The sequence below is a fragment of the Podarcis liolepis genome (assembly GCF_965112155.1).
Source record: "Podarcis liolepis genome assembly, chromosome: 18".
In the NCBI taxonomy this organism is placed as follows: domain Eukaryota; kingdom Metazoa; phylum Chordata; class Lepidosauria; order Squamata; family Lacertidae; genus Podarcis; species Podarcis liolepis.
In genome coordinates this window covers 839,933-862,740 of record NC_139572.1, presented here as the reverse complement: position 1 = coordinate 862,740, position 22,808 = coordinate 839,933, and the positions used below count along the sequence as shown (strand labels likewise).

The 22,808-nt window shown below is 49.5% G+C and overlaps 1 protein-coding gene across 4 annotated transcripts; it reads left to right on the top strand.

Moving 5' to 3' along the window:
* Positions 1 to 1,661: 1,661 nt before the first annotated feature.
* Positions 1,662 to 18,629, top strand: TPM4 (tropomyosin 4). Of its 4 annotated transcripts, none has more exons than XM_083484142.1 (9): positions 1,662 to 3,884; positions 7,113 to 7,238; positions 10,612 to 10,745; positions 11,692 to 11,809; positions 13,576 to 13,646; positions 15,046 to 15,121; positions 15,418 to 15,480; positions 15,577 to 15,646; positions 16,664 to 16,908. In XM_083484142.1, exons 1-9 carry the CDS (start codon positions 3,771 to 3,773, stop codon positions 16,744 to 16,746), a joined length of 855 nt encoding a protein of 284 aa, XP_083340268.1. In that variant the 5' UTR covers positions 1,662 to 3,770; the 3' UTR covers positions 16,747 to 16,908. The 4 variants fall into 4 exon arrangements, with proteins under 4 accessions (XP_083340268.1, XP_083340269.1, XP_083340271.1 ...); XM_083484143.1 differs by lacking the exon at positions 16,664 to 16,908 and adding an exon at positions 17,621 to 18,629 and having other exon boundaries at positions 3,696 to 3,884; XM_083484145.1 differs by lacking the exons at positions 1,662 to 3,884; positions 7,113 to 7,238; positions 16,664 to 16,908 and adding exons at positions 9,561 to 9,844; positions 17,621 to 18,629.
* The last annotated feature ends 4,179 nt before the right edge of the window (positions 18,630 to 22,808 follow it).

Here is a 22,808-nt window from a genome sequence, read left to right as displayed (position 1 = left end):
TGCGCCCATCTTTGCGCGCGGTTCTGCTTGGTCCTTGCGCATTACCCTCGCCATGTGATTTGATTTGCCTGGGGCTGATCGACAATGGAAGAGGTTCAGGAAGACTCTCTGCCCGAGGAGATGAAACCTCCTTGATAGCTCAAGCATGAGACATTCAATGCCACGGTCGTGGGTTCGAGTCCTGCGAAGGGCAAAAAGAACCTTGCCTTGCAGCGGGTTGGTCTAGATGACCCATAGGGTCCCTCTACACTCCAACGGTTCGATTTCTCCTCCGCCCCCCCCCTGACCTGTCCAAAAACTAATAAAGTTGATTCCGGTGCTGTGATTGGCTGGCCAGTTTTTCTCCCGGTGGACTTTATGAATGGCTGGAGGGAGATGCTCGGATTGGATAACTGTTCTCCCGAGCAAGGAGCGGTGAGTTGTGATTGGCTGGAGGAAGCTAAGCTCGCCTGCCTCTTTTGCCTGCCAATTTGCTGGAAATGGGGAGACGTGAATGGATAGTGTACCAGCTTGAATGAAATATTTATCCAATGAAAATAGGGACATCTTATTCCACCCCCTCCAACGTTTCTTCCGTGAAAATAGGGACGCCCTATTCCATCCCCCACTGGTCCCATCACCTCCTGGCAAATAGAAGGGGAAGAAATGGAGGCAGTGAGAGATTTTACTTTCTTGGGCTCCATGATCGCTGCAGATGGTAACAGCAGACACGAAATTAAAAGACGCCTGCTTCTTGGGAGAAAAGCAATGACAAACCCAGACAGCATCTTAAAAAGCAGAGACATCACCTTGCCAACAAAGGTCTGTATAGTTAAAGCTCTGGCTTTCCCAGTAGCGATGTATGGAAGTGAGAGCTGGACCATCAAGAAGGCTGATTGCCAAAGAATGGATGCTTTTGAATTCTGGTGCTGGAGGAGACTCTTGAGAGTCCCATGGACTGCAAGAAGATCAGACCTCTCCATTCGGAAGGAAATCAGCCCTGAGTGCTCCCTGGAAGGACAGATCCTGAAGCTGAGGCTCCAAGACTTTGGCCACCTCAGGAGAAGAGAAGACTCCCTGGAAAAGACCCTGATGTTGGGAAAGATGGAGGGCACAAGGAGAAGGGGACGACAGAGGAAAAGATGGTGGGACATTGTTCTCGAAGCTACCAGCATGAGTTTGACCAAACTGCGGGAGGCAGTGGAAGACAGGAGGGCCTGGTGTGCTCTGGTCCAGGGGGTCACCAAGAGGCGGACACGACTAAACGACTAAAGAACAACAACAACATTCCATCCCCTCCAACATTTATCCTGTGAAAATAGGGACGTCCTATTCGATAATAATAAGGAGGAGGTAAGTGACAGGGTGAGCTCCCATGGCTCGGTCCCTGCTCCTGCCAACCTAGCAGTTCAAAAGCACGTCGAAGTGCAAGTAGATAAATAGGTACCACTCCGGCGGGAAGGTAAACGGCGTTTCCGTGCGCTGCTCTGGTTCGCCAGAAGCGGCTTAGTCCTGCTGGCCACATGACCCGGAAGCTGTACACCGGCTCCCTCGGCCAGTAAAGCGAGATGAGCGCCGCAACCCCAGAGTCGGCCACGACTGGACCTAATGGTCAGGGGTCCCTTTACCTTTAAGTAACTATACAGCCATTAGAAGACACCAGAAGGCTGCCCTGTAAAGAGAAGTTTCTTCATGTTTAATTTTGTTTGTGCACACTGTATGTGGCTGGGTCAACCTGGTTAGAGGGGTGGGGTATAAATAATAAAATTATTCACCAGCATCAGCATCAGCATCAGCATCAGCATCATGGAATAGAGTGTCCCTGTTTTCATGGGAGAAATACTGGAGGGTATGTCCTGGGGTGAAGGGCAAGTGGTGATTAATAAGAATACGAATATTCTTCATCATCATCATAATTCAGAACATATCCTGTTGTACACAAACTAAAGGAAAAAACCGCTTTTCTTCTTCTCTTCCCCTCTGCATTCAGACCTCCACCCTGGAATGGGAACCTGAATCTACACAGATATTTAAAAAACACTGTGAAAATGCTTAAAAAAACCATTGTAAAATATATATGGAATTTGCCATTAGCTCGTCAGTGCCATCTAGTGCCCCATTTGTACAATGCACCCAAAACACGCTTAAAATGTTGTATCTGCAGCTCTTAATCAAAACTGACCACATGCAAAAGTATTTTTCAGCCTAGATGGGTTTGCAACCTCGCCTCTGCTTTTATTTCTGCCCGGTTGCCAGCCGGACACCTGTTCTGTTTCTTCCCTGCTTTGCTTTCCCGCTACCGCTGCCTCCTGACCCGCCCCAGAGCCGCCTCTCTCAATTCCCTTGATGTTTGTTCGAAAGTTCTCCATAAAAGGCCTCGGACCGTCTGCCTCGCCATTTCCTGGGAGACGGATCCTGTTTCGATTGGGCTCCGAACCAGAGCCGCCCTCCAGCTGCCTGGCCTGGTGGCAGAGAAACAGCCCTCCGGCTTCTCCGGGGTCCAAGCATGTGGGAAATGGGCCTTTTCCTTCGGGGCAGCAGCCCCAGTGCCAAGAAATTCCCGGCTTGCGATGCAAGAGCTTCCCAGAGCCTCAAACTCTTCCCCAACCAGTCGATTTGCAAGAGGCTGTTTCGAAAAGGTGAGCTCAGATTTTCCCAGGATCCCAGACGCCTTGCTCCCTGGCCCCATGGAAGGAGGGCGCTTTGCACATGCTCAAAGGGTGCCCTTTGCATGGCCCTCTGCCAGATCTCAGCTCGGCTTCCGCAAGCAATTTTGCAGTACCAGGACGACTTCTCCTTATCGAAGGAAAGGAGTCAGGTTTTGCAGAGCCCAGCTCAGCCAGACAACCGCCAGGAAGAACGAAAGGCTTAGCTCTGTTTGTGACAAGTGATGATTTACGCGGGGCCCAAAAGGGCTTGCGGCGGCCAGGACCCATTTCCACTGGGCTTTTCTCTGGAGATGAAAGTATGAGGGAGAAAGCAAGGAGGACTAAGCTGGAATGCAAAGGCCGCTTCAGGGCCCTGGGAGCGCTAGAGCAGCCTCCAAAATACTCCACAACCCTGTATTCTGTTTCCAGCTTTCTGCCACACACTTTCCTTGCCGTCGCCACCATCTTTCTGATTATGAATCACAAGATCGTAGAGTTGGAAGGGGACCCCCAAAGGACATCCATCCCAACCCCCTTGCAATGAAGGAATCTCAGCTAAAGGATCCCGGACGGATGGCCGCCCAACCCTCCAAGGAAGGGGAGTTCGCCGCCTTCCATTCCACGGTCAAACAGAAAGTTCTTCCTGATGTTGAGCCTCTCCTTTCTCAGAACTGGAAGCCATGGGTTCGAGTCCTGCCCTCTGCCAGCTGCTGCTGCTGCTACAACCTTGGGAACTCACCGCATTTGAGCAGAGTTTGAAGCCCTGCGCACTCCTGGCAAGATCTCCTCGCTCCATTCCCACCTGTAGGGTCTGGATCCTTTCCTATGGGTTGGGCCAAGTCTTGGCTGGGCTGCCCCACAGTGCCAGCCGAGGGAGCTTTGTGTCCCTGGCCCAGGCGCTCGCTTCTGCCGGAAAGTTAAAAATGGAAACAAGTGCTTTTCTTTTCTTTAAAGACGCCGAGCTCCTAATAAGGTGTCGGGAGAGGGCTGGAGAGATTCTTCCCCACTTATCGTTGGCTACGTCAGCACAGCCAGGAGCTTAAAACCAGGAGCTCAAATATAGGGCCCCCCCAGTCGCCTGCCTGCCTGCCTGCCTGCCCTCTGCCCTAACTCTGTCCGCAGAATCTCCCGCCAGCTGCAAAGATGGAGGCCATCAAGAAGAAGATGCAGATGTTGAAGCTGGACAAGGAGAACGCCATTGACCGAGCGGAGCAAGCCGAGGCGGACAAGAAGGCAGCGGAGGACAAGTGTAAACAGGTGAGGGTGCAGAAGATGGGGGCAAGAGGCTTGAGGGGGCATGTGGGGGGAGAGGGGGGCAAGCTGTCTCATTGGGAGGTTTAATACATACATTAACTGTCACTGCTGCTTCTATTTCGATTATGTGCTCCGTAGATTGATACGGAACGAATCTTTATTGCTAAAAAGCTACAACCAGACACGTCCAACAGGCAGGTTGTGATCTACTGGTAGATCGCTGGAGTTCTGTGGTAGATCATTGGTAGATCACTGGTCCCCCCCCCCTCAAGAAGCTGAACAAGTCTGGCTCCCAAAAAGCTCAACATTTTTGCCCCGGAACCCTTAACAAACATGGTTTTCCCCTTCCTAAGAAAAACTCAACCACTTCAGCCTGAACTCCCCCAAAATGGGCCTTCCTCCTTCTTTAAAAAAAAGCAAAAATAGCTCATCAACTTTGACCTGAACCCCACAAAAGGGAGTAGATCACTGTGAGCAGATTGCAGTCTCTTGGGAGCTGGCCACCCCTGCTATAAGCTGCCTCAATCGGTCGCAACAAGTAGGATGCAAATAATTAATTTAAAACTGGAGCAACAACAGCAGACATACAAAAATGCAAAAAAATCACTCTTGCGTAAGTTAAGCACTCCACTTCTCACACAGACCCCCCCCCTTATGATACTTTCCTTTGGTGCCCAGCTCTCAGCTTACTTGAAGCCGAGGCAAATTTTGCAACCTGTGCAAAATAATAAAGACATTATCGCCAGATAGCTAAATAGAGATTTGCTCAAGAGGAGGTCGGTTGGGGAGAGAGCCAAGGACGTAATCGAGGAATTTTTTTGTCTAGGGGGTGTATATAAAGGGCACGTAGATTTATATTCTGGTTTTATCCTGTGAACCGGCCTGAGACCTTGCAGCTATAGAGAGGTATATATAGTCAACAAATAAATTATGCCCATTCTACAGACCGTGCCACTGAGGCACAAACTGCTAAGCGTCTCCAGAAGCAGCTCCTGCTGTCTTCTAGGGGGCTTACTCTCGGGTAAGGCTCTGCTGGGATGAAATGGGGCCTGTTCGCTCCTCCAAGATGCAGGATCTGGTCTGCAAGAACTCTCCAAAGCTGCTTCTGCATGTTTTTATCGTTTTTTGAGTCCGGACAAACGTAGCAGAGGCAGCCCAGCAATCTCTCTGGTTCCCCCGAATTTCCCCAAACAAGAGTGAGGTTGGTGGGAGGCTGGCTGCTTCCCTTCCTCATATTTCCCATGAAGAACAGATGAGCTCATGGCTGGATGTGATGGGCAGGATTAAGAGGCATTTATTTGCAGCTCTCCGCACCCGGGGAAGAACACGGACGGCTCGCTACCTGGGTTTAACGCTGACCTTCTGGGATGAGGTGCTGGCAAACTCTGGGTCCCAGGGGTCTCCCTCTCCCTCTCTTCCCCCAGCGGCACTTTAAGCTGCTCCAGCTGGCAGCAAAGGCCCAGCCGCAGCTGTCTATCGGCCGCAGCCCCCCAAACCCAAAGCGGGGAGCGGCCCAGTGACACACTGTGCAACTGTAACACCTGTCAAACAGAGGAGAAAAAATTCTCCCATGAAAATAGGGGTGTCCTATTCCATCCCCTCCAACGTTTCTCCCCTGAAAATAGGGACGTCCTATTCCAACCCCTCCAATGTTTCTCCCCTGAAAATAGGGACGTCCTATTCCATCCCCTCCAACGTTTCTCCCCTGAAAATAGGGACATCCTATTCCATCCCCTCCAACGTTTCTCCCCTGAAAATAGGGACGTCCTATTCCATCCCCTCCAACGTTTCTCCCCTGAAAATAGGGACGTCCTATTCCATCCCCTCCAACGTTTCTCCCATGAAAATAGGGACGTCCTATTCCATCCCCTCTGGGGCTGTCTCTGGAAAATAGGGGCACTTGGAGGGTCTGTGGAAGGAAAGGGGCTATTAAGGTGTTGGCTGAAGGCCAGGTGAGTGGGGAAGGGGACGCATGAGAAGTAGCCTCAGGCTCCCCCCCCCCAGCCACCCCGAAAAGAACACAATGCAGAGGGCAGAACAGGGCGTTCTTTCCCACAGCCAGATAACTTTATCGCTGGCCGGCTGCAAGATAAGGGAAGTGCTCATCAGAACCAGGGAAACTGGCACCCAGCGCTGGTCTGGAATGATATAAATAGCTGCTTTGAGAAAGCAGGATGGATTTATATGGGAAGGTGGAGGTGGAGAGAGAGAGGGAGAGAGAGAGAGAGAGAGAGAGAGAGAGAGATAAGGCTCCTGAATACATTTTTTGGCTTCCCGACCCAGGGAGCAAAGGGGTGGTTTTCCATAAGTGGTTGCAAGAGGGTCACTGACCGGCCCCTCCAAAAAAATGTGCATCACAATTTAATGTTCAAATACAACGCTGTTCTCTGACCCAACCAATTAAATCTCCATTGTTGTGGTTTTCCCTCTTGATGTTTCCTTCTCCCTTGTGGAAGCAAGGTGCGCAACATTAAAAAGATTCCTGGTGGATCGCGATTCTCTGCTGCAGGCCAGCTTAGATCTGAGTTGAATGCACTAGGAATTTTTTCTTGGGTTACTGTAAAGAAAAACACCAAATGAAAAAACCCAGATTAAAAAAAAATCCAATTTTAATCCTGAAAAAGAGGACGTGTCTGGGAGAAATAGGACATATGGCAACCCAACGCCCTATCTTCTTCTTTGGCGATCCCTCGTAGCCGAGTAAGATTGTCTTCCATAAACACGGTTTTAACAGTAAGTGACTATTTAAGCCATTTCTGGATCCCCACATCCTTCCACAGTGGGGACATTGGTTTCTGGGCAGGAGTTGATCCTGGTGAGGGTTTGCCAAGCGTGCCTCCCTCTTAGCACGTTTCTCCCTTGCGTCCTGAGTTCGAGTGTCTTCAAAGCCCACGACACCTTTGGGAAAGGCTGTTCTCCAACTGGAGCGCTCGCAGGCCAGTGTTTCCCAGTTGTCGGTGTTTATACTACATTTTTAAAGACTTGCCTTGAGAGAGTCTTTGAACCTCTTTTGTTGACCACCAGCATTACACTTTCCATTTTTAAGTTCGGAATAGAGGAGTCGCTTTGGAAGACGATAGTCAGGCATCCGAACACCATGACCAGTTCAACGATGTTGCTTTGACACTGGCGATCTTTGCTTTTTCCAGGACACTGGTATCTGTTTGCCTGTCTTCCCAAGTGATGTGTATGTAATAATCAGCAATATTATCTCTCCCTCTCTTTCGGCAGGTGGAAGATGAACTGGTGTCTCTGCAGAAGAAGCTCAAAGGCACAGAGGACGAGCTCGACAAATACTCCGAAGCCCTCAAGGATGCTCAGGAGAAGCTGGAGATGGCAGACAAGAAAGCCACGGATGTACGTAGGCCGGCCATGCCAAACTTGGGGCTGGGGGGGGGCCTCTGAGTTTTTCAGACTACGATTCCCATCAGCTTCTGCAGTGGGCGCGCCAAGGCAGCAGTACTTGGCCTGTAAGGTAAAGGTAAAGAGACCCCTGATCATTAGGTCCAGTCGTGGCCGACTCTGGAGTTGCGGCGCTCATCTCGCTTTACTGGCCGAGGGAGCCGGCGTACAGCTTCCGGGTCATGTGGCCAGCATGACTAAGCCGCTTCTGGCGAACCAGAGCAGCGCACGGAAACGCCGTTTACCTTCCCGCCAGAGCGGTACCTATTTATCTACTTGCACTTTGACGTGCTTTCAAACTGCTAGGTTGGCAGGAGCAGGGACCGAGCAACGGGAGCTCACCCCGTCATTGCGGGGATTCGAACCGCCGATCTTCTGATTGGCAAGTCCTAGGCTCTGTGGTTTAACCCACAGCGCCACCCGTGTCCCTGCACTGGCTGTGAATTTAGTTAATTTAGTTGTGAATGACAAGCGCCGCCACTGGTGTGGCGCATCTTTGGTAAATGAGCACAGAAAGTCAAAAGTTATTTAGTGAAACAGTAGGTATACATTTCATATATATATATATATATATATATATATATATATATATATATATATAATTGGTTTTTTAACATATCATTTTCAACAGTAATTAAACATACTTTTACATCTTATTCAATTTTTTTGACTTCCATCCATCCCGTCTGAAAATTTTCCAATCTCACCTCTTAGTATGCATTTCTTATCTTCCCTATTACATTTCAAACTCATAACCAATATCTCTCTTTTTCTACTTTGTAAAACTTCGTATATTTCTCCTTACAAAACCTATTGCAGTCCAACTAGCGTGATTTGTTGATGACAGTTGCTCTTCAAATAATTCATATACTTCTTCCAATCTTCTGTAAATCTCTGGTCCCGCAGCAGTAGGTATACATTTCGGTAACACCTAGGTATATATGTATTTTGTTTTTCTAGCTTGATGAAAATGATTAATTATTTCGTAACAAGTAGATAGTTAAGAGCCTGGCACCTGGTGCCCCCCAGAATTCGGCGCCCGGGTGCCCCACATCCCTTGTACCCCTGGGTAAAGACGGCCCTGGTAGGAAGGCTGGGTGGGGGCGATGGGTTGGCACTGTGGATGTGGGGCGGCACCGTGGCTTTGGGTACCCCTCCCAAAAAAAGTTCAACCACTTTGGGTGGTTTCCAAAAGGAGGAGGAGGAGGAAAGCCAAAAAGGCTTTGGAAGACCTCCCTGAAAAAATTCAGCTACGCCAAGGATGGGGGCTGAGGAAGAAATATAAAATGCCTGTTCAGGTTGGCGAAGACGTTTGGAGAGCAGGGGTGCCAGCTGGAATAAAAGACTGGGCAAATTTCTGGCTTCAAAGATAAGAAACCAAGATGCAAGAAAAGCGTAGGGGGAATTCGGGGAATGTTGAAAGAATTTCAGCATCTATCCCTGTAGAGGACCAGGCAGCTAAATTAAGGAGGAGTGGAAGGATATTTTGAACAACTCAAGAGTAAAGAGGAACCCTAGCGGAGGAATAACCTCAGCTCCAGATTTTTGAGGATTTTTTTTTTGGGGGGGGGGGCTACGCCCCTGGCCCCGGCGCCTTTCCCCGGTGCGCCTCGGCTGGAGACCCAGAAAGAGCGCGTGGCTTCGGGTGCCTTTCCAAACCCCGAGGGAGGAGCACCGAGGAATTTTTTGGGTGGGTGGGGGGCTTTCTTGAAAATGTGGGGGTGCCCGGCTCCCCCTAGATGCCCCCCGTGGCGAGCTCCGTTGCCTTTAGCAGAGATACCTGCCGTCCAGGTGGGCAGAGAGGGGGCTCCGTCCAGGGTTGCTTCCCTCGAACAGAGCGAGGGGTCCCGTCTGATGGCTTGGGGCTCCCTGTCAGTGGCGTAGCGTGGGTTGTCAGCACCCGGGGCAAGGCAAGTAATTTGCGCCCCCTAACCCGTGGATTTGCGCCCCTAACCCGTGGATTTGCGCCCCCTAACCGGTGGATTTGCGCCCCCTAACCCGTGGATTTGCGCCCCCTAACCCTAACCCCCAGATGTTGCGCCCGGTGCGGCCGCCCCCCCCTGCACCCCCCACGCTACGCCACTGCTCCCTGTCCCCTGAGCAGGAGCAGCAGCACCGCAGCCCCGCCTCTGCCCGCCCCGTCCCGGCTAGCGGACCTCGGAGGTGCCCCCTCCTTTGCGCGCCACCCCGAGGGGGCTGTCCTCGGGGTTGTCCCAGCGGTGGCCACGTCACGATGCGCCAGCGGTGCCGACGTCACGGCCCCTCCCCCGTCCCCTCCCTCCTCCTCCTCCTCCTCCTCCCCTTCCTCCCGCCCGACGCCGCTGCGCCCTCGCCAACGCGCACCGGAGGAGCCGCGCCCTTGGCTTCCTTTTGCCGTCGCTGCCGCCGCCGTTGCCGCCTCCACGTGTGGTTCGGGATCCGACGGGATGGCCGCCGCCACGGGCTCCCTGGAGGCGGTGAAGCGCAAGATCCAAGCGCTGCAGCAGGAGGCCGACGAGGCCGAGGACCGCGCCCAGATCCTGCAGCGCCAGCGCGACCAGGAGCGCGAGCTGCGCGAGAAAGTGAGAGCCGTCGGAAGAGGAGCCTCGGCGGGGCGCCTCCTCCGCCGCCGCTGTGCGCCTCTCCAGCCTTTCTCTCTCCGCTCTCCTCCTCCTTCTCTGCGCTCCTGCTGCCCCGGGACGCCCCGTCGGGGGAGAAGGGCGCGCCGTCGCTGCCGCCCCTTCCCCTCGCTTAGGATCGCCTTGTGCCGGAGCCGGGAAAGGCCGAAGAGGCGCCCGGAGGGGGGAGAGCCCCAGCCGTCGAGGGTCCGCCCGACGCCTCTGCAAGATGCTCCCGGGGCTGCGCGCGCCTCCTCTCGGCTCCTTCTGCGCCTCCTTCCCGCTGCGCCTGGACGCCTGGAGACCCCAGGGCCGGACCTCGCTCCGACGGGACGGGACACCTTCTGCTTCTCCTCCTCCTCCTGCTTTTTCTCTTCTACCTGTCCTCACCTGGCGTCCTCCTCCTTCTCTTTCCGGGCCTTTCGGGGACTGCCAGGTAGGAAGCAAGGGGAGCCCCCCCATCCCAAGGAGACCTGCTACTGCCAGAGCAAGCACTGGCCATGGGTGAAAATGTGGGGTGCGGGGGGCACCCTAAATCTTAAACCATCCCCCCCTAGCCTCAGGAGACCCAGTTAGCCAGAGCTGGAGCGATGGGGGTGTGTTAACCGGGTTTTTCCTGCCCCCTTTGCGTGTTCCAAACTGGGTCTTTGACCCGGGTGAAATTCAGCCTCGTTTCGTCCTTGCGTCACCCAGCCCCAGTGGCTCACTCCCCCCTCTGTGTTTCCCCACAGGCAGAAGGGGACGTGGCTTCCCTGAACCGCAGGATCCAGCTGGTGGAAGAGGAATTGGATCGGGCCCAGGAGCGTCTGGCTACCGCGTTGCAGAAGCTGGAGGAAGCCGAAAAGGCGGCCGATGAAAGCGAGAGGTACGTGGGGGGTAGCGACCTTGCATGTGGCATAAGGGGCTTGCAGGGGAAAGTTCGTAGCCCCACAGCAGCTCAGGCTGCCCAAAGTAGTAATAATGATGAAAATATAATAATAATAATAATAATTTTGTTATTCGTACCCTCCCACTCTGGGCAATTTCCAACACACATAAAACATACACGAAGCATCAAAAACTTCCCTATACAGGGCTGCCTTCAGGTGTCTTCTAAAAGTTGACAACTAATGGGAGGGCGTTCCACAGGGTGGGCGCCACCACCGAGAAGGCCCTCTGCCTGGTTCCCTGTAACTTGGCTTCTCGCAGTGAGGGAACCACCAGAAGGCCCTTGGGAGATGGACCCCGGTGTCCGGGCTGGACAATGGGGGTGGAGACGCTTCTTCAGGTCTACTGGGCCATTTAGGGCTTTCAGTGTCAGCCCCAACACTTTGAATTGTGCTCAGAAACATCCTGGGAGCCAATGTAGGTCTTTCAGGACCGGTGTTATGTGGTCTCCACTCCCAGTCCCCAGTCTGGCTGCCGCATTCTGGATTAGTTGCAGTTTCCGGGTCACCTTCAAAGGCAGCCCCACGGAGAGCGCATGGCAGTCGTCCAAGCAGGAGATAACCAGAGCATGCACCACTCTGGCAAGACAGTCTGCGGGCAGGGAGGGTCTCATCCTGCCTAGCAGATGGAGCTGGTGGACAGATGTCCTTCCTGGTTGCAGAATAGTGGGGACGGGCAAGAGAGTCTACCCTCCCACCTTTTGCACCTCCCCAATTTAGGATCCGTCCCCAACTGCGACCGTTGGAATGAGTAGACCCCAAATTAGACATCTCTCAGTTCCGAGACACGGGCTTGACCTGGTCTCATTCTATAAGGGCCTGAGCGTTGCAGGTGGGGAAGGACGGGTGTTTGGGAGTTCAGAACGGCTCCTCTTGTGTCTCCAGAGGCATGAAGGTGATTGAGAACAGAGCCATGAAGGACGAGGAGAAGATGGAAATTCAAGAGCTGCAGCTGAAGGAAGCCAAGCACATTGCAGAGGAGGCTGATCGCAAATACGAAGAGGTGAGTTGGGGGGCTCTCCTGGGGGGAAGTGGTGATGGTGGGGGGCTGCACAGGGCCAGGTTTGGAGGCAGACCCCTCTAGCAGCAGCTAAAACGCCCCCTTTGGCATTCCTTGCCGCAGGCAAAATGGACCTGAATCGTTCAAAAAAACCAATCATTATTATTTATAAATTTTCAGAACAAATTCTTAAGCAAAAATGGCTTCATCATCTTCTTTTTCATCCAGTGAGGTTATTATTGTATTGGGGGGGAGGGGACTTTCTGGGGTTTGTTTTTAGAAGCGAGTTCCTAAATCTGTTCAGATTTAAACAAGCAGAAAGAATGCAACGCTTTTGGGTTGAGACAAAATTGCAAGGGCGCAGAACAGGAAACATTCAAAAGCCCTGGAAGAAGAGACCAAGACGTGATTGTAACAAGGTTTCCAACGTTAAGAGCAGGAATCAAAACTTTAGTAGAGAGAAAACAACAGATTGAATTGTGTTACTTATCAATGAACGTTTCAGCAAAGTTTCTGCTGTAATTATACTGAAGATTTGACATTGCAGCGCCGATCTTCCTTCTCTGCCTTTCAAACTCAAGCCCCACAAATATCTCCCTGCCCTTTAAAAGCCAGTATTTGATATTCTTTAACTAGGACATATGGAAACAAAGAAGCGCTCACCTGCATGAATAGAAAGCAGCAATACCAAATCTGAAGGTTCTGGCAGAAGAATCTGAATCGCTGCATTTAATTAATTTTTGTTGCAACTGCAGGGACCGGGAGATAAATCTCTGGCTCTGCGATTTGGGACAGAGCAAGCTGCGATCGTTAGATCGAGAGATAAAGTTGTGAGGTCACTTCCTGCAGCTCGGAGGGTTGCATCCGGCTTGGAGGCCAGGGGCATGTCACAGCACACACACACACCCCCCCCGCAAAAAATTGGCGGCTTCCTGTGTTCCTATCTGGTTTTTGCAAATCTTTTCTTTCACTCCACATGGAGTCTGTGAGCAGTGCTGGATTTACGTATAAGCTAAACAAGCTCTAGTTTAGGGCCCCACTCTCTTGGGGGCACCCCAAAAAATTCAAAGGGGAAAAAAAACTGGATGTGCATTTCCAAAATATAAGATAAGAAAAGAAATAAAATAAAGCCTACAGACAGCAACAGTGTTTTGTGTTGTGTCGGCTCCTATTTGTGATGTGCAAATGGCTTGAGATACCATCAGTTACCATATAGCATATATTCAACACAAAAAAACCAGCAGCAATTTGTTGTGGACAAAGGACAGCTGGACATAGAAAGGGCCCCGTTACCTTCAGGAGCTGAGGGCCGCATCAGACCTAAATCCGGCCCTGGGTCTATCCATGCCGTAACTCAGCCTTTCTCAACCTGTGGGTTCCCAGATGTTGTTGAACTACAACTCCCATCACCCCTAGCTAGCAAGGCCAGAGCTCAGGGATGATGGGAGTTGTAGTCCAACAACATCTGGGGACCCACAGGTGGAGAACCGCTGCCCTAGCTAGCAAGGTCAAGGATTATTATGGGGTGTGTGTGTTACAGGCTGCCTCCCCTTACCCACGATTTCGTAAACTGGTATCCCCCTCCAATTCTGGGCTCCTTCTTTCCCCTTTGCAACCGATGGGCTCCTTGCAAATTTTCAGATTTTCTCCAGCTGGCTGCTTTGACATTAGGAGGAAATTCCTTTTGGATGTTTCCTGCCCCTCTGTTTTTGGAGCCCTGCAAAGGCTCCCGAGGTTTCCTCTTCTCTGATCCGTTACGCTTCCTGCAGGTTGCACGGAAACTGGTCATTCTGGAGGGAGAACTGGAAAGAGCGGAGGAGCGAGCCGAGGTTTCCGAATTGTGAGTATCCCTTGACGCATCTGAATGGAGCCAGGAAGCCCCTCTGCCCCAGCAAGGCTGCTTTGGAGAGAGATTTCTCTAGGGTTGCCATTCAGTACTTGGGCGTGATCTCAGTGGGGTGGGGTTTTTTGGTGCCTCGTTGATTTTAGTGGGACATGGGGGGTTTCCAGGGATTGGGGGAGCGGGAGGTTAATGGGAAGTAGATTCTGGGGGGCACAGATTGCCCCCATCTCTGCTCAGGGTCGTGACAACTGGACCTGAACTCGCCACTTCAGCCAGAAACACTCATTTGTATGAATATTGGGACACTGCAATATATAAGGATGTCGGCTCTCCCAGCAAAGGCGGTGTTTAAAGTGTGTGTGTGTGTTTGTGTGTGTGTATATCTATATCTATCATCTATCTATCTATCTATCTATCTATCTATCTATCTATCTATCTATCATCTATCTATCTATCTATCATCTATCTATCTATCTATCTATCTATCTATCTATCTATCTATCTATCTATCATCTATCTCTATCATCTCAATATTTGGATCTTGAATTGTTCTTTGTTGTATGTTTATATTTTTTACAATCACGCACACATATGCGATTGTAAAAAATATAAACATACAACAAAGAACAATTCAAGATCCAAATATTGAGATTACTCTGAATTTCCCAACTCGCCCCCTCCATGGGTCCTGAGGGTAATATTTATAACTGCATATCCATACTTATCCAAGTTTTGTTTTATCCTTCCCAATTATCCATACTTTCTGTTACATTACAAGTGTGGTTAAGATCCTGCCAATGTTAAAACTCTCTTAAGCAGATTAAAAACTTTCCCCATTCTTTAAAAAAATTATTCTCTTCTTGGTTTCTGAGCTTCCCAGTTAATTTTGCCATTTCTGCATAGTCCATCAACTTGGTTTGTCGTTCTTCAAAATCCATATTCGTTTTATAACATAACATAACAGCTATTACATAGCTGACTAAATTAAAATATACCTAATTGCTATAGACTTCCCTTCATTGTATATAAATGCAACGCGATTAGAAATATTATATTAGAAATTTTTATAAATTCTCCTATACCCCCCACTCCTCTTCACCCATGTGAGATCTCAATATTTTTTCTTCTTCTTCCATCTTGTTGTGTTGTTGTAGTTTAATAATTATTCAATTGCTTCTTCTATTATTTCATTGCTTACCTGCGCGTTTTACACATTATCTATTAATGTTCCAGTTCCGGAACCATGTTTTTTCATGTACATTATCTCCCAGAGAGAGTTTAAAGTCTGGGGGGCTCTTGAATGCGTTGTTAAACAAAGACGGGGGGGACCCACTTGGGAGAATAGGGGGAACGACAACAAGCGCTGACCCCCAGTCCCTATTTCCCCCTCTGGCAGGAAGTGCAGTGACCTTGAGGAGGAACTGAAGAACGTCACCAACAACCTCAAGTCGCTTGAAGCTCAGTCGGAGAAGGTTGGTAGCAGCCCTTGGAAGAAGTTGGGACTGAAGAGGCGGGCTGGCTGGGAAGTGGGGGCTCCTCTCCCCAGCCCCCCAACAAGCCCAGCCTTCTTTGGGGAGAGCAGCCTTCTGCAGAGAAGCTGGGGAACAGCTTGATCCTTGAGGCGTCCCTCTTCTGGCTCTTGAGGAGGATGCCCCAGGGTGCTGCCCGCCTCGGGGTGACTGGCGAGTGTGGGAATCAGCGGCGGTCTCAACTGTTGCCCAGGATTTCCTAGGAATAAAGGAGCCTGTCTTTGCCCTGTTTTTTATAGTACTCTGAAAAAGAGGACAAGTACGAAGAGGAAATCAAGGTTCTGACCGACAAGCTGAAGGAGGTGAGGTTCTTGGGTGGCCGAGTTGGTTTTGGGGTGGGGTGGGGTCCCTGCTCAGTGGTCACAGTTCCCTTTTCTCAATCTCCTCCGTGTCTCTAGGCTGAAACGCGCGCCGAGTTCGCAGAGAGAACGGTTGCCAAACTGGAAAAGACGATCGACGACCTGGAAGGTATGAGGCTGTTGCGTTGAAGTGTGTGTGATTTAAGTTGTTGAGTTAGTATTCGGGTTTCTCTTGCTGTGTGTCTGTGGCTAGCCCCAGGAAGTACATATCTGCCCCCTGAGCTGTGGCCGGACTCTCACCTCTGTGTGGACAGGCTGAGAATAAAGACCAGGAAGTCTTGGGGTGACTTCAGTCCCTGCACAGTGGTCCCTTGGTTCTCAAACGTAATCCGTTCTGGAAGTCCGTTCCAAAACCAAAGCATTCCAAAACCAAGACACGCTTTCCCATAGAAAGTCATGCAAAACGGATTAATCTGTTCCAGACTTTTAAAAACAACCCCTAAAACAGCAACTTAACACGAATTTTGCTATCTAACGAGACCATCGATCTATAAAACGAAAGCAATAATAAATGCACTATACTATTAAATAAATAAGACAGTATTGTAGATGATAAAAATGAAACTTTGTTTTTTGTCTTCCCTGCACTGATGATGGTCATTGTTTGGATGGGGGGGCTTTTATCCATTTCCGCAGTCACACAATCAATCAGTAGCTGAACTGGGTTCCACGCAGTCACAAAAACAAAGGAACCGAAAAAGCTTCAAAAACAAAAATGCAAAATAAGGAGCAAAAGCGCCAAACTTTATCCGTTCCGGAAGTCCGTGTGACTTCTGAAATGTTCGGAAACTGAGGCACGGCTTCTGATTGGCGCAGTCGCCCCGGAAACAATAGCTGACAGCCGCATCGGACGTTCGGCTTCCAAAAATCATTTGAAAACCGGAACACACACTTCCAGGCTTTCGGAGTTTGAGAACCAAGGCATTTGAGAACCACTTTATTGTCCTTTTTGAAAAATTACTGGGCTTTAACATAGGTGGAAGTGTTTGGGACAAACTAGTGCCTCTCTTATTGCTGAAATCCTTCTGAAAATCTCCTCTGAAATGTTTCTGTGTGTATTTTTTTAACGTTCCCTTTCCTCCTCCTCCCTTTTCTCCTCCTCCTGCTCTGTTTCTCTGTCCGGCAGACGAGCTGTACGCTCAAAAGCTGAAGTACAAAGCGATCAGTGAGGAGCTGGACCACGCTTTGAACGATATGACTTCCTTGTAGGAAGATAAATCGATCGCTGCGACCTCTCTGCCAGCTCTCCTGCCCTGCCTAAGAACTTGCTGCCTCCGTGTGCCTTCTTCACAAGTTTCCCGGTCTTTTTTCCTGTCTTCCTTTTTTCTGTAAAAACTTGCTTCCATTAAAAAAACCCCTAAAGTTCTTGTATTTCCTCTCTGCTTATTCATTTTCTCCATTTCCTATACAAAAGGCGTCTCTCCCTCTCGCTTGCTTCTCTATTATTAGACGGTTTTCCGAGGTCTAAGGTGGCTTAATAGCTTAAAACAATTCATACAGAAAAAGATTTCACAGCACTCAAATGGACTAACTAGCCAAGCCGAAAGCTAGAGGCAAAAAATGTTGGTTTGCTGTTCTGTTTTTAATTATTTCCTTGTTTTTATCCTGTATTTTATTCTGCCCTGAGATGTTATGATGAAGGGTGGTAGACAAATCTAATAGATAAATTAAATATTACACCACAGCGCTATGTATTTTGGGCTGTGGTTTTTACCTGAACTTCCACATACCCTCAAGAAAAATGCCATGTTTCTATGTGAGCCCAGTCCTTTATGTAGCTTGTTGGAAATCATGGATCTCAGAGACAAATAGCCAATACTCCATCCAGCCAATTGTCTGGGATGGGAATTACAGTGCAACATCTGGGAGGGGCACAGCTGGTTTTCTTCAATTGCCTTAAAACGTATGCACCAGGCGTAAGAAAAGCTCTTGCCTGGATAAAAGCTTATTCAGAGGGGTGGCTGCCTTGATAAAAAACCCACAACAGGAGATTGGTTGCAACTAGAATAGAGCCGTCCTAGTCAGACACGTCCCTTGAAACGGGCGTCTCAAAATAAACTTGTCTCCCATTCATTCTCATCAGAAAAAGTTGCCCAGGCGAAAGAAGAGAACCTGAATTTGCACCGGACGCTGGATCAGACCCTCAGCGAGCTCGGCAGCATATAACGCTGAGCGGGAAAAAGCACCCGGACTACGGGAAGCCAAGAGGATCCTGTCAAAAATAGCGGCTTCCTCTTTGAATCCCCTTCTTTTCTCCTGCTCTCTCTCTCTCGTCTTCCCCACCTTTCAGATCACACAAAATGCCAACCTTCTCTTATCCTCCCTCTTTCCCCCTTTAAGCATTGAGGTTTTGGGCACCAACTGAATGTAGTTTATTTTTTGTTCGTTCGTAATCCTCTGCGGCAGAATGTTGCGAAACCAGGAAAGCTGTGCGCCAAGGCATCTGTTTCCCGCAGGGCTGCTCCGAAGGTGTTAACTTCTCTCGATAACTGGAAACGCACGTGTTTTGTGCAAAACCGAGCAGGGAGCACGGGCCCAGTTGAGGCGACAGGGAAACGGATCTCATGGCAGTAGTTAGCGTCATTTTCTTAGCTGCCGTTTCTTACTGCAATCGCAAAAGGGCGGAAAACTCTCTTGCAGAAGCGCAAAGTTTATGCAGAAAGCCTGCACGTTCCGCCGGAAGACGGCTTTCTTTCGCCGTCTTCCTCGTTTACAGAAAGTTCGTAAAACTAGAAGCTTACACATTCCATGGGAAGGCTAGATGCACTGGCTTCCTAGTTTACAGAGCTGTGCCAAAATAATACTATTTCTTTGTGTGTGTGTGTGTGTTTCGTCTCCTTGAACATCTTGAGAAGCAGACCAAAAAAAGCAGAAGTCATTTCCCGTTGGCCAATCTTAGGGTGCTCTGACGGGGAAACGGCGGCTTCTGCACTTCTATATTTATTAATTTTTTTGCAAGGAGGGTGGAAGGAAGGGAAACGGGCAACATGAATTCAACCACCCAATCCCTCTAAATGTATCCTGTTAACATGGCTATAGCTTTTTTTTATTTTAAAGATTTTCATCTAATAATAAAACCTTTCTCTCCCCTATACACATTTCCACTTTGTGGGGCATTTGTTAACATAATGAATCGGGGCCGGGTTTGGGTTTGATGAAGCTGTCCTTTGTCCACAACAAATTGTGGCTGTTTTTTGTGTTGAATATATGCTGTGTATGGTCATTGATGGACCTAATAGGTATCTCAAGCCATTTGCCCATGTTGCCCTGCAACCAGTCCATGCAGAATGTCGGCACCCTATATATAGAAAGGAGCAAACCTGTGATATTTTAGGGAGCAGGCGGGGCCCATGACTTGCACCATAGGAGCCTACACAACACAAAACACTGTTGCTGTCTGTAGCTTTTATTTTATTTTCTATCTAATATTTTGGAAATGTACATCCAGGTTTTTTGGTGGCCCCCAAGAGAGTGGGGCCTCAAGCTAGAGCTTGTTTAGCTTATACGTAAATACGGCACTGTAATGAATATGGATTTAGTGCTGAAATCATACCAAAGGGCACAGGGGTGTGGGGTTTGGAATAAGAGGTGCTCCCTTCCCTGAATCGGACAGGGAGCAGCAGCAGTGTTCAGGGGAATGACAAACTGCTTGCTGGTTGTTGTTATTTGAAGCTCTGGAGCGTTGGAGACTTCTGGCTGGCCGGAAAAACTGTAGAAAGAGAGGAATGTTTCTTTGGCATTTCAGACTCTTTCTAGGTCATCGGCAAATGTGTTTTGGTGGGGAGATGGGAGGAGAGGCTCTGCTGATCGCATCAGAAGGTGGTTCCACCCAGTGGGGTTGGCATTGCTGCTGCTGCTGGAAACTATTTTCCACGAGAGACTTGAGAAATGATTCCCAAATGCTGGCTATCTTCAGGCAAATAAACGCTGCCGTAGCTGCTGCCTAGCGCAGCCTCCCTGGGGGAAAAGGGATCCCTGATTTGTGTCCTGCTTTTCACGGTTCCACTTACTGAATAGTGCCAACAAGTCCCTTATTGACTTATGGAAGGCTCAAACAAGAATAAAACCACGCCTGGCTTTGATTTGGAGGCAGCTGTCTGAGCCTGAGAAACCGTAGGAAGGAAAAGACATTGATGGGGGCCCTTGAACTAAAACCAGAAGCCAGAAAGTTGGTGCATGTGCCTGTTTTGTGTTTTTGCAGTGTTAACACTTTTTATAAAATCGATTGACGGGCTCCTGTTTCTGTTTTCCTTTTCAAACACGCAAGCGAGTTTGTTTGTTTCAGGACAAGGCTGATGTTGACTTAGCCACACCTGAAGCTGGCTCTGCCCAAAGTTGGGTCACTTCCATGTTTAAGAACTGCAACGAGGATAGGTTCGTGTAAAAGGAGTCGTTTGCCTTCTGCTTTAAAATACATTCATTCGCCTCTTTGGACAGAGAGACGCTGTTTTTCTGTGTTTTAAATTTTCTTCAGGAGCAGTTTTGGTTTTAAAATGTTGTTTAACGAGTCCCCGTGCGCTGGGCTTTCCTAGTCAAGTGCCATGGGGAGGAAAAGCAACGCATTTCAATTGTTGGTTTAATAAAAACGATGCAAATAGGCGTTATATGTCTTGGCAGCTGTCACTAGTCATGTTCTAGGAAGAAGGGGAAACGCCCTCAAATGCAGGGCAGCAGTCAGGAGAAGGAGAACCGATGAGCTGGCGGTAAATAAAGCGAAACACATTAACCGTTTAGTCACAGAATCCTGATCAAACCAAACGTTTTGTATAAGGCCTCCCTTGCCTTTATTTAAGCTAGAGTCAGATACATTGTTTAAATACGTGATAATATAATGGGAACATCCAGTGGAGATTTTCGGCAGGTAAAGAACAGCAGCCATTTACTTGAAGCTGCAAGATCCAGGTGTTCAATCTACTTTAAAACGCAAGTTTAATCGAACCAGTTACAGAAGGTTGTGCCGAACAAGGTCTCCAATCCGGAAACTGTCCTGTCTGCTGAAGATGTCCCCTTTTAGCAAAACGAGACAAGCCTGGGGAGCGGGGGAGAAGCAAAACAGAGATGCTCATTTGGTCCAGCTGACTTTTGGGATGTCGTAATGTTCTGTCAAGGTGTCCAGGTGCCGATTAAAATCCTAGGATGGGAAAGGAGAGAGAGGTGGAAAATCAAGGCAACCGAAGCGACTTCAATCATCTCGGAATATATTTTCATACCCACGTTTAATTATATATGCCTGCCTACTTCAGGGAAGCCTGATCAATGCTAACGGAAGGCAGATTAGCCCCGCGTTCCAGTTAGACGGCCACGGCAAGAAAGCATCGCTTGCCGGGCACATCGCTGAGGCCGCCTTGCGTGTGGCATGGGTGAGCCCTTCTCTGCAAGCAGACAGGTTAGATTTGACAGCAATTTGGAGCCCCGCTTGCAGCCCAAATATGGCTATAAGAACAGGATTCATCAGGGGGAAAAGAGGACACCGATTTTCACAAAATGTGCAAAGTTAGAAACCGCTTCTATACAAAATGCATCGCAGAGGGGGAGACCGTGGGCGAGGAATTAACAATCTGCTGGCTAGACGCTAATTTCAAGGCCCCAGCCTGCCAAAGAGAAGAACTTTCCTCTGTAACGAAGGACACACAGCCACTGTGAGGCAAAGAGGGAGACCGGGAAATTCTCTCTCCTGACATTTGTGATGACAACCCGGGGGAAAACCCCTAACACCCCCACCTCTCTCTTCTTCAAGCCTCGGCCCAGTATCCCTGAAGGAGCGTCTCCACCCCCCATCGTTCTGCTCGGACACCGAGGTCCAGCTCTGAGGGCTTTCTGGTGGTTCCCTCCCTGAGAGAAGTGAGGTTACAGGGAACCAGGCAGAGGGCCTTCTCGGTGGTGGCACCCTCCCAGCAGATGTCAAGGAAATAAACAACTATCTAACTTTTAGGAGACATCTGAAGGCAGTCCTATTTAGTTAAGTTTTTAATGAGCGATGTTTTATTCTGTTTTTAATATTCTGTTGGAAATCGCCCAGAATGGCTGGGGAGGCCATAAGAAATTATTATTATTATTCAAGCAGTACATGGAGGAAGCCACAGAGCTCGGAGGTCAGGGATGCCATGCTTCGCACGCAGAAGGTCCCTGGTTCCACGTTGCGGCCGAAGGACCCAGGCAGTAAGCGTTAACAAAGAGATGGACCTTCTCTGCCTACCCAGCAGAGTCCTTGCAGTCCTTCCTCTTCGCTCGCCGCTGCAGGATCCTCACCTCTTTGCACGCCCATTCCTCCCGTCCTTCCCTTTGCACAGGAAAACCATTCCCCAGAACCTCTTGTCAGAGCGTGTTTAAGGCAGCATCTCTCCCTTGGGGCAGCGACTCACCTCCACTCTTTGCTTGTGGGTTTTGGATGCTTTCTTCAGGATCCTCTCGATTTGCTGCAGGGCAGGGGGGAAAAAGAAGAGCGGTTACTTTTGTCCCTCCTCAGCGCATCTCCCCTGTGTTATAGGAATTCTAAGGTCTTATATATGTAAAATAAGCGTTCATAAACGTACAAGGCAAACACATACGTAAGTATATAAACCACGTGTCTGAAATTGTACAGGAGAGCAATCCTGAAGCCATTTTGACTCTCCCAAATTGACCTCAAATATTTCTCTGCAAGGAGGAAGGAAATGGGAAAAAACTTTCCAATGGTCTTTGGACTGTAGGGGCTTACGCCTCCCTGCAAATACAGTCTGGCAAGTATCTGTTATGAATATGCATAAGAGATTCGGGAACTGAGTATTGACCATCTCCAAGGAATGGCCAGGTGACCCAGAAAAGGCAATTGATAAGGCATGATCAGGTCTCCCGGCAGACAGGAGAGAAGCAACACCCTCCCATTTCTGCTGGGGACCACCTCTTTCTGTGATGTATGCGTGATGTTTTGGGGGGTGGTCTTGAGCTACAGGGGAGACAATTTCAAAAGTCTATATAAGAGCTTGCGCACCAATGTTCGGGGTTCCTCCTCCCTCCTGCGTGGGGTGAGCTGGGAACCCTGTTGCAACAGTTTAATAAAGACCAGGCTTACTAGCTGCTTTGCTTCTCAATATTCTCTGCTTGGCCTCTGTTATTTTCTCCTACTGATAGGGAACCCACTTAAGGACTCTATATGGGCTCTCGGGTACCCCATAAGGGAAAAGGAACGGTGTTTTTCTTATAACACCTGCTTCTGGGTGAAGCAGCTGAGGGGTTCGGAGAAACTGCCCCCCTTGCCTGCTTCCGGCAAGCACCCACCCGCTTCTCCTGCA

Bases quoted from the DNA above. Each gene is read 5' to 3' on its own strand.
- TPM4 (XM_083484143.1), top strand. From the start codon at position 3,771: ATGGAGGCCATCAAGAAGAAGATGCAGATGTTGAAGCTGGACAAGGAG. The intron at 10,746-11,691 runs GTACGTGGGGGG...TTGTGTCTCCAG, and splicing joins GCGGCCGATGAAAGCGAGAG to AGGCATGAAGGTGATTGAGA. The intron at 15,122-15,417 runs GTTGGTAGCAGC...TGTTTTTTATAG, and splicing joins TTGAAGCTCAGTCGGAGAAG to TACTCTGAAAAAGAGGACAA.